Raw genomic sequence first — 13,754 nt, forward strand, 5'->3', positions numbered from 1 at the left:
TGCTCTTACAGGTAGGTACAGGAATATGCTCAGTGAATTACAATCCAGTCATGTTCTGTGGGTGCTGCAGATTGGGGCTGAATTCAGTCATGGCAACAACAGAGGGAATATGAACCAGGACTAGCTTAACGTGAGAGACAGGGGTGACACATACATACCTTACCACCACAATATGGAAGGCGGAAACAAGAGAGAATGAAATGTCAAAAATGCAAGAGATACGAGGAAAGATGGGACACCCTGTGCTAAACACAGGCTGAAAAAAAGGTGCAAAAAAAAAAAAAAAAAAAGGAGCTGCTTTATAACGTGCCAGGCTGCTATATAGCTCAGGGATGCGTCCCTTCAATATGTTGTTGGACTCATCAGCCCAAAACAGAATGGTCTACCAGTGATGATGAGAGTTGTGGACTAGTAGGAGGGTCATAGCCTCCCCATCCCTGATACGGCAACTGGAAACCTAGCAGTTCGAAAGCATGCCAGGGCAAATAGATAAATAGGTACTGCTGTGGTGGGAAGGTAAATGGCATTTCCATGCACTCTGGCACTCGTCACGGTGTTCCGTTGCGCCAGAAATGACCCGGAAACCAGCCTGTGGACAAATGCCAGCTCCCTCGGCCTGAAAGTGAGATGAGCGCCGCGACCCCATAGTTGCCTTTGACTGGACGTAATCATCCAGGGGTCCTTTACCTTTTACAGTATACCTTTTCCTTGATATAACCTATCCCTGCCTACTCTCTGACCAGAAGTGATTCTCCAAGGGTTTCAGGCATAGCCCCTTCTCATTCCCTGCTACCTAACATCTTTCAAAGCAGAGGCACCTAGGACAGAAACTAGAATCTTTTTAACAAACCTGGTGATGAAGACTGTGAGGGTGTGCATGCTCCTGTATTTATTTGTATCCACCACTCTCCATGAATGGTGGTAGCAGCTGTGAACAACTGATTAAAATACACCCCCATACCCTGAACACTTGGTTGTGAGCTCCAATCCCCTATAATCTGCCCCTGAAAAAGACAGCTTCATTGCTTCAAGGCAGGTGGTAGATATGCATTCTGGTGCCATTTCCCCATATCTGCAGCACACTGGACTCGTTTCTCTAAGCTGAATGTGGCACTATAATTGGCTTTTGTGTGGCATAGAACCGTGCTCTGCAACAGGCGCCAGCATGACTCAGGGGTGGAATGTTTAATGCAAAAGGAGAATGAAGCTCCTTTTCTTCTCCCTGGTTGGGGACGCTTGGAGGCGACTGCCAGAGTCTGGAATGATCCTTCTAGCTTCAGATCTGGAGCTTGCTTTGCATGTTAAAAGGTGACAAGACGCTGCATTCGTGGCAAAACCAGGGTTAGCAGACTGAAGTTCTGTAACACAGAGGAAAGACATGCTCCAAAATGGTCAGAGGAGGTGAACTCCTTCCCCAACATGTGGTGAGTCCTGGGGCAAGGATTGCAAAGGATTTCAGCATTATAGGGAGTAAAGATGAAGAACAGATTCAACAAGCCTTGATTCTGTGTGAGGAACAGATAAATGGATGTTCTGACCATCTGTCTGGTGAAAATGTCACATTTCTTCCATGTCAGATTATACAATACCAATTTGCCTGTTTTCTGGACCTGGGGCACCTGGGCACATGCCACAGAAACATAAGGTTGGAAGGGACCGTAAAAGTCATCTAGTTAAAACTACCTGCCAATACAATGAATCTGCTGCAAACATTCGTGACATCCTCCTGTCACTGCTTAAATGTCTCTAACAGAGGAGGAGTTTGCTACTTTCTGAGTCTCTGGGACTCGGCCATAAAGCTCAGTGGCTGACCTTGATCCAGCCACTGTTCCTCAGCATAACCTACCTCACAGGGTTGTTATGAGGATAACATGGGGAGGGGAGAATCATGTACACCACCTTAAGGCTCCTTGGAGGAAAAGGTGGTATTTGAATGCAATAAGATACAAAAACTGGTATGGCCTTGGGTAAGTCACTCACTCTCAATCTGAATTCCACCTAAGAAATGAAAGAGAGGAGATAAAAAGAATGGGCTCTAAACACAGCTTAAACCCTGAACAAGGGGCTGTAGCTCAGTAGCACAGAGTAGGAGGTCCCAGGTTCAATCCCTGGCCCCTCCAGTTAAAATACCTATGCTTCCAAGATTGTGAAGAGCTGCTCCATATCAGAACAGGCATGGCCCCCTCACCCCAGTCTTCTCTTCCCAGTTCCTTCAAGCTTTTATCACAGGACCTGTTTTCTGTTGCCCTCCTCTGAACCCATCCCAACATGTCTATACAGTCATACCTTAGAAGTCAAACAGAATCCGTTCTGGAAGTCCACTCGACTTCCGAACTGTTTGACATCCAAAGTGCAGCTTCTGATTGGCTGCAGGAAGCTCCTGCAACCAACTGGAAGCTCCGTCGGATGTTCGGCTTCTGAAAGAATGTTTGAAAACCGGAACACTCACTTCTGGTTTTCGATTGTTTGGGAGCTGAAATGTTCAACTCCCAAGGTGTTCGGGAGCCGAGGTACAAAGTGCAGTGCCCAAACCTGGATACAGATGGTGTCTGCCTAGTGCAGAATAAAGTGAAACGATTACTTCCCATGGCTTGGAAAACTTAGTTCAATGTAGCACAAAGTACCTTCCTGCATGAGCAGACAACTTTCTCTTGCACAGTGGGAGTTTTCCCCCTCTCCTCCCCATCGACTGTTCTCAGGGTTTCCCCAACCTTACAGAGCTGATTTGGGGACTGTGCTGGGCCTGCACAGGGGGACAGCGGAAGGGGAGTGCTATTGCACAAGCTGAATTCATTCCACTCATGCAATTATTTAGTTGAATATTGCCCTATAGTTACATTGAAACCCTTAAAATGGCATTAGACTTTTTTGAAGCCACATCACCCTGATGACTCACATTCAGTTTCTGACCAAGTTCAATCCCAAGATCATTTCACATGTATTGCTGCCAAGCTACGTATCCCTCCTCCGCTGCAGATGTCAAATTTATTTTGAGTTTTATTCCCATCTTGGAGGTGTAAAGTTATCCCTCCCAGTTTTGCACCATCTGCAAACTTGATGAGGAATCCCTCCATCCCTAAGTAATTGACGAGGGGGGGCGGGGAGAGAGAGTCCTGTGCTGCTCTGTCTCCCCCCACTTTGCTCCAATGTGATGAACGGCCATAAATGAGAAAGCTTTGGGAATCACTGGGCATCATTTCCCAACAGTTGTGACAATACTATCAACTAGATCACATTTAACCAAATTGCTAACCAAAATATCATGGGGGAGTTTATCAAATGCTTTGCTGAACTCAAGATATACTATGACCACAACACATTCCAAAATCCACTAAACCAGTAAGCCAATAAAAAAAGAGAGATAAGATTAGTCTGGCATGATTACTTATTGACAAATCCATGCTGGTTCCTACCAACCACAACATTAACAAAAAGACTGAGTACTTTACAAACTGTTCTGGTTATCTTCCCTGGTATGAAAGTCAGGCTGACTAGTCTTCAGTTTGCTGGATCTTTCTTCCCACCCATACCATCCCAATTTTCTGAAGATTGGGGCAGCATTTGCCCATCTCCAGTCATCTAGCACCTCACCTGCTGTCTAGGCTTTCTCAATTAGGGTAGTTATACAGGGTTAGTCCTTTAAAAGAGGCCCCATGGAACATGTGTACTCTGTATCCACGGGGCCTCTTTTAAAGGACTCACCCTGTATAAGTAATACCAAGCACATACCTATTCTTTTAGCTGAAGACCACCAGCTATCAGGCAAATTTCAAGGATGAGTCACAGCTTGAGTCTTTGGGTTCTTCGTCTGTCACAAGAAGCTCCCCACTTCAAACAAACACAAGCAGAAACCAGTTTGTCAGAGCACATTATTTGTGATTGGTTATGGTATGGACATTCCTGGAGAAGAACCCAAACACAACAAGCTCCTCTACCAAGCATCTTGGGGTTACTGAGGAGCTGCAAAGTTTTCTCCCTTCTTCCACATGACCAAATGGACATTTGTGTCACAGTACATACACACACATCATTCCAAGTCATTGATAACAAGAAGATATATAATCTAGGCTGCAATCCTATACTGTACACACATTTTACCTGGGCTAATCTTTCTTGAATACAGTGTAGAGTAGACCTGCAATTGCTGCATGCCATAGACTCTAATCTAATGTAAACATAAGATATATCTCAACATAACCATATAAAACAGTTTAAAGATTAAAATGAATAAAAATGATGTTATGAAATAAAATAACAATGCTGCTTCTATTGCTTGGCTCCCTTCCCTGTTTTGTAATGAATAACTGCAGAAAAACTGCTTATGATCAACAGCCGGGAGCATGGCTTAAGGTTACTTGAAAGTTTGGGCAAAAATAGCTTTTCCTTCTGCTGTAGATTATAACAGGTCCCTTGACTCCTGCCCATGCTTAGAAGCTGCACCAGGGAATTCAGAATACACTTAAAAGTAGATTTGAATTGTGTCAGTGAAACATTATGGTATTCTTGAACTTCTGTTGGGTAACCTTACCACCGTCAGCTTAGTTAAGCTCTCTATATTTAATTCAATCACCTATTTAAAACTGCATATCAGATGGTGATGGCTCAGCATCTCCTCCTTTTGCCCCTTTTTACAACCCCACATGCCAGCAAAGGACTAGCCCAGAGAAGGGTGATGGAGAGGAGGGTCTAGTGACCCACTGTTGTCCATCGTGCAAACAGCATATCTCATACAACAATGGTGGACACATTCTTTGAATGTTGATCCTTATGTAGCAAAACGACACCATTCATTGAATGGGGAAACTCCAAAATTTGCAGAAGCACACAAGATATTTGGAGGGGGAGACTGACTTGGAATGATGACTGACTGGGTGGAAGATGAGGAGGGAATGAGGTGTCCTGAATGTTTTGTTGCTGGTCCCACTTGTTACTATTATACTATTATGTCATTTTACACAGGAGTAGCCAATGGGGTGCCTCCCCGATGTCACTGGACTCCAAATCCCATCAGCCTCAGCTAGAATTGCCAATGGCCAGGGATTGCTTTATTTAGAGAGATTTATCAACCACTTAATCAAAGAGCTCTCCACAGAAACAGTTAAAACTCACAAAACCGGTTAAAAAACAAAAGTAAAGATTAGTATTAAAATATAGATAAAATCAGTAAAATATGGGTAACTAAATTATACTGAGTGTGTCCAAAACTATACAGCAAAGGTTCCTGTTTAAATTAGTCCAAAGCTGTTAAGTGCTTTATATACTAATAGCAAAACTTTGAACTTGGCCTGGTAACTAATCAGCAACCAGCACTGATCTCTGAGCAGGAGTGCAATACGATGACAGACTCTCACTTCTGTCAGCAATTGTGCTGCAACTTTCTCTATAAACTACTCTTAGATCAACAGCGAGGGAAGCCCCATATAAAGTGCAATGCAGTAATTCCATCTACAGGTGCCACATAATACCCGTTCCACACTGGTAAGAACTTCAGCGTTTAGCGTGGCAGCACCTGCACTTTGGAACTCGTTGCCTATTGAGATCACCAATTTGAGGCAAGATCTCAACCAAAATGAACGCAATCTCGCCCCAAATGGGCGCCAGTGGGGGCACCGCCTCTCCACTACCAGCACTGGCAGAGGCGGCAAGGCAGGCTGGTGGCCCATGGGGATGCCACCTCAGGGGCAACGCCCTAACCCTGCCTTATGAGCTGATCTGGCTCTGAGTGGAGTCCAACAATATTGAGAGGACATCACTTTTACTACCCCTGTTCCGTGCTTACTAGTTTGTTGTGTTCCTTACTTTCCCACTGCCATGCATCAAACTGTAACCTAAGGGAGCTAGGCCTAAACTTGGGTTAATAGTAGCATTGGAATTTAAAACATTCTGATCAGTTTAAAAAAAGGTGCCTCTGATAAACCAGGAAACACATTTTAAAAGTAGGGTTTTTTTGTAAAAGTACTTATAAAAACTGCACATGGCAACCACCATTCTAGAAAAGGCATTCCCTCTAGTGAGTGAGAGGAGGAAAATGCAAAATCTGTCCAAGATATTTCCTGCAATACACGCGCACCACTTATAGAACAAACAATTTATTTAGATTCATTGTGTTCTTTTTATATGCAAATTTAAAATAAACTACGATCTATACAATTAAGTGACTATGATTTCACTAATCAGGTATTGCCCTAGTTAACAGTAAATTAAAGCCTACTTGGCTTTCCCACTATAATTTTGCTGCAAGATAAAAGGTTTTTAAAAAAAAAAAAAAATCACTGATGAGTTAGATCAGAAGATTCATAAGCTGCAAAAGCTACTGGATTTTAAAAGGAGGAAAGTTCAAATCACGTGAAAACTGCCTTGTTGCAACATGCACAGCTTAAGGAGACACAGCGGCAACAGTAAGGTGGCTCCCTGCCTGCAAAAAATCCCCCTTACTAAACAGCCCAGGAAGCCACAAACGCCCGTTGCAACCTCTGTTCGCATAGACTTTGCTATAATGTTGGCTCTAAAAAATTATTAGTGAACCTGCTATGAGAAAAGGGCTCTAGAGGTAAGCAGACTGGGCGATGAAGTTTTAAATAGGTGATAATTTTGATAAATAAAAGAATTGGCAGCTCAAGCCTTACTCAAAACCCCATACTTCACTCTTGAAGTCCTGCTCACTTAAAAGCAGATGTTGGAAAAAAGGCATTCTGCACAAGCAGAGAGACACTCATATTCTTAACATTGACTGCATTCCCATGTAATATTTTCTGACTTATTGTGGCTTACTGTAAATGAGCAACATGCTGGTACGTGCTGCCCAATTGCTTCCACTCTGCTTCCCCCCTGGCATGAGCAGAACAAACAAACCAGGAAGCTTTGGCTTTCCATTAAAATCAAACCAGGGGTCATATTTTGCTGTTCCCTAACAAGCCAATGCCAGCAAGTCAACAACAGGCCATGTTTTAAGGTTAGCTAGTGATCATGGCTTGTTCAAGAGAAACAATCCACAATACCTGGTTCAGACATAATAGGATACCAAGGTTTTCTAGTTTGCTTATTTTGCTCTTGCCAGACTAAGAGCAAAGCAGAAACAACCAGGCAGGGTGCACTAGCACACTGCTCAATCACAGTAAACTAAGGTAAATTAGAAAATCTGGCTTATTGCTATGTTCAAACATGGCCACTGTAGGTCCCTCGCCTGATGACTGGCTTTGAAAACAGGTTAAATCCATTGACAAGTCAAGAGGTACACTTACGGTTTTATCACAGAAGAGACCATAAGCAGAACATATGATTTCCCTGCAGAAGGTACTCTGTTTGAATGCCTGGTACTTCCAGTTTTCTTATCACATAGTAAGTGATGAGAAAGGTCTCTTCCTGAACCCTGCCAGTCGAAAGCAGACAACACTGGCCTAGCTGTACAAACAATCTGACACATTATAAAGCATCTTTTAGAGCAGATCTGGGGACCCACAGGTTGAGAACCGCTGTTTTAGAGCATGATGGAAGTAGTCATCTCCTGTTTGTTCTTAGAATATAGTCCAATGTGGCTAATTTGTTGCCCTCCAAGAGTTATTAGACTACAGCTCCCATCATCTGTGACCACTAGCCATACTAGCCGAGGCTCATGGTAGCTGTAGTCCAACACCATCTCAAGTGACACAGGTTAGCCACCCCCCTGGTCTAAGGCAGACCTCAGAGATACACCACCACTGAACATTCCAGCAACTAAGCTATAATTATAGCCATGAAATTATCATTCATGGATTTGTTCAGCTGTGTGCAAACCTGAGTTTGGTTTCACAATATTTTTTCTAAGGAATCATTTTTTTAATGGCACTATCTTAAGCATGTTTACTCAAAAGTGATCTCTATCGAGTTCAACAGGTTCCATAGTAAGCATGCTAAGAACAGCAGTCTCAGAGTAGTAGCCATAATCTCAATTTATGGCCGTAAGTACTTTGTAAGCTCAGCAGCATTTATCACCAAGTTGTGAGCATTGCTTTAACCATGGAAGTACCGCATACTCAAATGCAGTGCTGCAGCAAACAGTCTTACAGGAATCAGGGGTTCATTATAGCCACCAAGTTCAAATTTACTCCACGTGGATTTCTAAGGTCGCCAGTCAACTCAAAAAATATTTTACCTATGAGCACCAGCTCTGAAATCACCAGGTTTCACAGATGTACAATCCTAACCATGTAGATTTCTAAAGAAGCGAGAGCTTTATGCAACTAAACAGGAAGAAAAGTCTTAATGCTGACACTGGAACCATCATTTCGGCATACCCACAGGAAACATATCTGTGAGGCACAGCACAACCATAAATGGGGGGCGGGGAAGCACCACAAAAAGGAGCCTGTTTACGTTATCAGATACTTAGAATTACCACTTTCCTCTTCAGCAGGGCTCCTGCACTTTTAACAGTTGCATAGCAGGTGAACAAATGAGTGGCACGCGCTGTATCCCCATGCTGAGAAAATTATCACCTATTGCAGCAGTTGCCTTCTAGACATTACTGGACCACAGCTTCCATAATCTGACCACTGGCCAATATATATCAGTTTACCACAATTCTGTATGTACAGTAAAAGCCACATAAAAATTTGAAATCACAGATCTTCAACTGTTTCAGAAGATGTTTTCTTAATTGTTTGCATAAGCCTGACAGCATATAGAAGTTTTCAGTAAAAGTTTAAAGGTAAACATACAAGATACCTTCTGAATCTCTACTGGTAGGGCATTTCAAGGAACTAGGCTGATGACACCAAACACTTGGTTTCCTGTCCATGTCAAATGAGCTCCATCAACTCAGGGGACAACCAGCAACACCTCCACAGACAATCTCAGTGACTGAACTGAGATATAAGGGTTCAGGCAGTCCCTGGACCTAATTTGTTCAAGGCTTTGTAAATGAATATCAAGACCTTGAATCTGGCTTGGTAGTAAATATCCCTACCAGATATTTTGAATGCTGAGGTGTTTTTAATTTATTGATTTTTATTTTTTATTGATTTTATTGCTTTTAATAATAATCTTGTGGTTTTATTGTTTTTATAAACTGCTTTGAAGTCTTCTACCATCAAGCAGTATATAGATTTTATGAAATAAATAAAATAAATGGCCAGCCCGTGCAGACATTTTAACAACGGTGTCACATTTTGTCAGTCAGGTGCCCCCAGCAGTAGTCTGGCTGCTACATTCTGCATCAGTTGGGAATTTTCAAACCAGGCCCAAGGGGAGCCCCACACAGAATGCACACTCATTTTTTCCTTCCATTGTTGAAGAAACTACTCTAAAGTTAAAGGAATTACTAAGATGAGAGGCAACTGAGTCCTGCTGGTTAAGTATACGGTGTTATTCCGTTACTCACAGTACCTATTTTACATTATCGTCCGTATTAAAATGCTCCAAAAGGTCCCTAATTTCAGTGACTTAACTCGCACAAAATGAGCACCACACTCACCTAAAAGTAGTTAAAGCACCAACACTGGCACATGCGTAAAGCAATTCTATAAATAGTTAACAACACTGTCTAATTATGTACAAAAAAATGGTTCTTAAACTTTCTGGGGTCATTGGATCCCTTTGAAAATCTGATGAAAGCTCTGGAACCCCTCCTCATATTTTTTTCCATTCCACAAAGACTTTTTTCAATGTAGCAGGTAGGAAATTAAAAACTGAATATTTTTATGTACCCAGTTCACAGACCCCCCTGAAGCTCATCCATGGACTTCCTAGGGATCCATGGACCATTGTTTAAAAACCCCTGATGTATAGCACATAAGCTCTAAGGGTTTTTAAACAAAGGCTATGTGGCCAACAACTAGGGATGCTGTTGCAGTGGATTTCCTGTGTTGGGGGGTTGACCTAGTTACTAGATAAACTTGAGGTTCTTTCCTACTCTACAATATCCTTCGAACAGGGACTTCAGACCACATGTGTGTTTCAGACCACATGTAATAATCCCTCAGGTGCACCTGTATTTCTTGGCCACGAAACTGGCTCTACATACTCATTGGTTTTCATCAATAGTGATTTTCCAGAAAAAGTCCAAACATTTCCTGGAAATATTTTCAACACCACCCTAAATTAACTGAGATCTGATTTAACATTTGACTTAGATTTAATAAATGAAATTTTAAAATGTACGTCATGTTACTGTTATGTGCTGCATATAGCCAAATGTAACTGAACTATAAGGGAGGGGGAGATCTAAACACACTTACTGGGGAACAAGAGCCACTGAATAGAGTAGCACTTAATTCTAGGTAAACAAGAACAGAATGGTGCTGTTAGTGTGGTTTAAAAGGATCCACTCTATTTCTGTGATTGTGATTTGTTTTAACTGTTTTAAATTCTGAATTTTAGACTGTGGTAATCCACTTAGGGACCTGCTGGAGAAGGGAAAGTAATAATAATATTAATAATAATAATAATAGAGGAGGCAAAAGAGGGAGAGGATACATTATTGTTTTAATTATTATTTATTTATTAAATTTATAAACAGAGGTAGCAGAAGACAAACATTAATTTTAGTATGCCTGAAAAACCATGTGCGTAAAAGTATCTGCTTTCTATGGATATTCACTTGAAAGGAGTTAATTACAACTTCAATTCTTGATTTGACTGGCATTATATCCATTCCAGCTATCCAGTTTGACTGGTATTGTATCCATTATGGTAGTAATTACATTTATAAAATACTGCATTTCTAAAAATTAAACGTTTTCAATGGAAAAGTATAGCTGAATAAAATTTTCCAGCCCACTGATCATTATAAACAACTAAATATTTTGCTGTATTATGGATGTATGTCAAAAGGCACAGATCCCACTGCTTAAGCACACACCCCAAGGGACTGCTTGACCTGTGCTCGTAAACCAGACACGGCCAAACTTGGCCCTCCAGATGTTTTGGGACTACAACTCCCATCATCCCTAGCTAACAGGACCAGTGGTCAGGGATGGTGGGAATTGTAGCCCCAAAACATCTGGAGGGCCAAGTTTGGCCATGCCTATCATAAACTGTAGCAATGTAATTATGATGTGTAAAAAGTAACCACAAAAAATGCTTTTGCTTATAAATATACTGTGCTTTTGCAGCGTTTAAACCAAGGAGTGGAAGTTGTAAACACAAACACACAACCCCTTTTTGCTCTCAGCAAGACTCCATGAAGAAATGGCAGTGATGTAATTCTTGCAATGGCTCAATGCTGCTGTTTGTTTTGCTCTTCACCCTTCCCGCCTTGCAAGGCCAGTGTGTGCAAATAAACACAGAGAGGCCCTCATCAGTGCTCCTTTTCATACTAGACGCTTTTGCAAACAAGCAAATACTTTCTCAAAAGTCATGTACAGCTGCACAGTTAAATCTAAGGCTTAGTCTGAGGCTACTAGAAACGCGTTAAAAAAAAAAAAAAGAATCTTTTCCCAGGCTGGTTCCAAGTGTCCTGTCCTGGGTAAACTGTGGCCAATCATGATGAACTTTGGGGAAAGGTGCAAAAATCCGGGAAGGGGCTTAAGTGTAAGGCTATAACAAACCTTCATTGGAAAGTTATTATTACACAGCCTATTTGCAGGAGCAAAAACACATCTGAGACACTGGCATTGCTGGGTAAACTCTAGGATGCAATAAAAAAACAGAGCAGCAGCAACAGCAACGTGGGAGTTCTCTGCAAACAGTTGGGGATGCCGGGCAGCTGCCCAGCATTTGCATTCATTTGGCAGGGCTCAAGGGCTAAGGATGGTGGTCCAGAGGGGGCAAAACAGTTTCCCCACTGGTTCAGCCGCCACTTTATGTAAGAGCAGTGCAGGAAGCCAGCCTTAACCTTTATCACTTACGCTCATCGGCTTGTGTTGATTTCACAAGGTGTCGCCACTATTTGCATCAAGCGTTCCTCAGATCTTTTCTGCCCTACTTTGGATGGGCCTGCATGCATTTGCATCTCATCTGCCATCTCCCCCGCTCCGAAAACTGTGATTAAGCAAAAGCCCAGCGTCCACATTGTAATTCAAAGCACCGCCTTTGTTGCTATTTCAAAGTTTACAAGGATTTTACAAGGAAGGAGAGTTTTGCTCTTCTTCATTTTGCCCCTTTAAAGAAAGCGAGTCTTGTCTACTCAGCAAGAAGATCTGTCATGCCCATCCAACAAGATTACTGCGAAGGAGAGAGAAATAAACGCTTTTTGTAAAGGGTGGCGCAGAACCCACATTCTGCACCACCTTTGCTCCATTTTAAAAGCAGCCAGCTATGAGATCGGTAGAGAGCGAGGTAGGAACGCAGCATTTGCAACCAGCTGCCTCGGAAAAGGGCAGAGGAAATTCAACAGGAAGAAGGCAAATGTCTATTTCTAACACGCACATGCTTACACACCCCAGTGCAGAGAAAGGGGGAAGGCATATTTTAAAGACCAGAACGTTTAAGTGCATAATGTTTATTCCTTCCCTTTATTTAAAAAAGAGAAGAACACAACTCCTTAGATATCCCCCGCCTTCACGAGCAATCCCACAACCCTAAGTCGCCACCACAGCTGTGAGGGGGGTTTCTTTTCTTTTCGCTCCCGAAGTTGCCCTCCGCCTCCCAAAGCGCCGGCAGCCCTGCTGGGGACAGGCGGAGTGCGCGCCCCAAGCCCGCCGCGGGCTCTGAGGGAGAAGGCAGCCGCCTCCGCCGCCTTTTCTCTCTCCCTCGACCCGCTTCCACTTACTTTCAGCTGAGATTTGGACACTTTGCCGCTTTTCTCCGCGTCCAAGGCGGTGAAGGCGTACCAGATGGACTTTAGAAGCTCGGCTCGCAACTCCATGGCTCGAGCGCCCCGCGGACAGAGTCTGCTGGCTCGGCGAGGAGGATCCTCCCTCGGGCCGCTCAGGAAACGCGCCGCTTTTGCGCCGCGCAGCCGGCAGCGAGGGCGCCCTGCAGCCGCAGCGCCTCCTGTCGCCTCGACGCTCGGGGAGCTTGCGCGCCGCCACCTCGCTCTTTTTCCTTCCCCCTTTTCGTTGTTCAGTGTAATTGAGCAAAGAACAATGAATACAAATCTTTTTTATTTTAAGACAGGAAGCTCGCCCGTCTTTAAACACTAGTGGGAGTCCAATTTGTATTCGAGTCCAACAACATTCAGATTTGGCATGTCGCTCGTTTTCTACCAGTTCTCTTTCCTCACGGCTGCAATCTCCTGCCCGGTTACTCATTTCATGGGGCTACATAAATGCATTATTCTCAAGGTTAATGCCACCTGTTGGGGGAACTGGGCCTCTTTCTACTTGGCAAAATTTTGTTGTAAAAAATTGTTTTAATCTTGCCTGCCCCTCAGCATACTCAAGGCAGTTTACAATATGCAGTACGAGGTCTCCAAGCAGAGGCCATCAGATAAGGATGCTCCAGCTCTTAATTTCCTGAAGGGAAAGTTAAACTCAGGCTATGTTACACACTATATATACCCTTAAAGCACATTCAAAGCACTATTTCCCTCAAAGAATTCTAGGGACCGTAGTTCACCCTCAGGGAATTCCCAGCAGCCCTTAACAAACTACAGTGCCCAGAATTCTTTGAGGGAAAGAATGTGCTATCATGGTATATAGTATGTAGCTTAAGTGCCGACTCCTAGGTCCCTTCACACACACCCCAATAAAATATTTGAGGGAGTTGGGCCCCCCAAAGTTGATGGGATTACTAGTTTTAAAAGTTCTTTATCTAAAGGATGTGTCAATATTGGAGTACAGAATACTGCTTGCTCTTTGGTCAACTTGTGTTCCAGGTTTATGAACCTGGTCTGA

The 13,754-nt window shown here is 43.0% G+C and overlaps 1 protein-coding gene across 2 annotated transcripts in view; it reads right to left on the minus strand.

Moving 5' to 3' along the window:
* The window catches only part of DEF6 (DEF6 guanine nucleotide exchange factor), a 47,815-nt gene extending 34,952 nt beyond the window's left edge, over positions 1-12,863 (minus strand). The window contains exon 1 of one of the 2 annotated variants that reach the window (XM_081010074.1): positions 12,689-12,863. In XM_081010074.1, the coding sequence (XP_080866200.1) occupies positions 12,689-12,784 (96 nt within the window). In that variant the 5' untranslated portion in view covers positions 12,785-12,863. Of the gene's footprint in view, positions 1-11,825; positions 11,939-12,688 lie in introns of those variants that run through there. The other variant, XM_081010076.1, reaches the window with a different exon arrangement.
* Between the last annotated feature and the right edge of the window lie 891 nt (positions 12,864-13,754).

This window comes from Podarcis pityusensis (assembly GCF_964106645.2).
Source record: "Podarcis pityusensis genome assembly, chromosome: 6".
In the NCBI taxonomy this organism is placed as follows: domain Eukaryota; kingdom Metazoa; phylum Chordata; class Lepidosauria; order Squamata; family Lacertidae; genus Podarcis; species Podarcis pityusensis.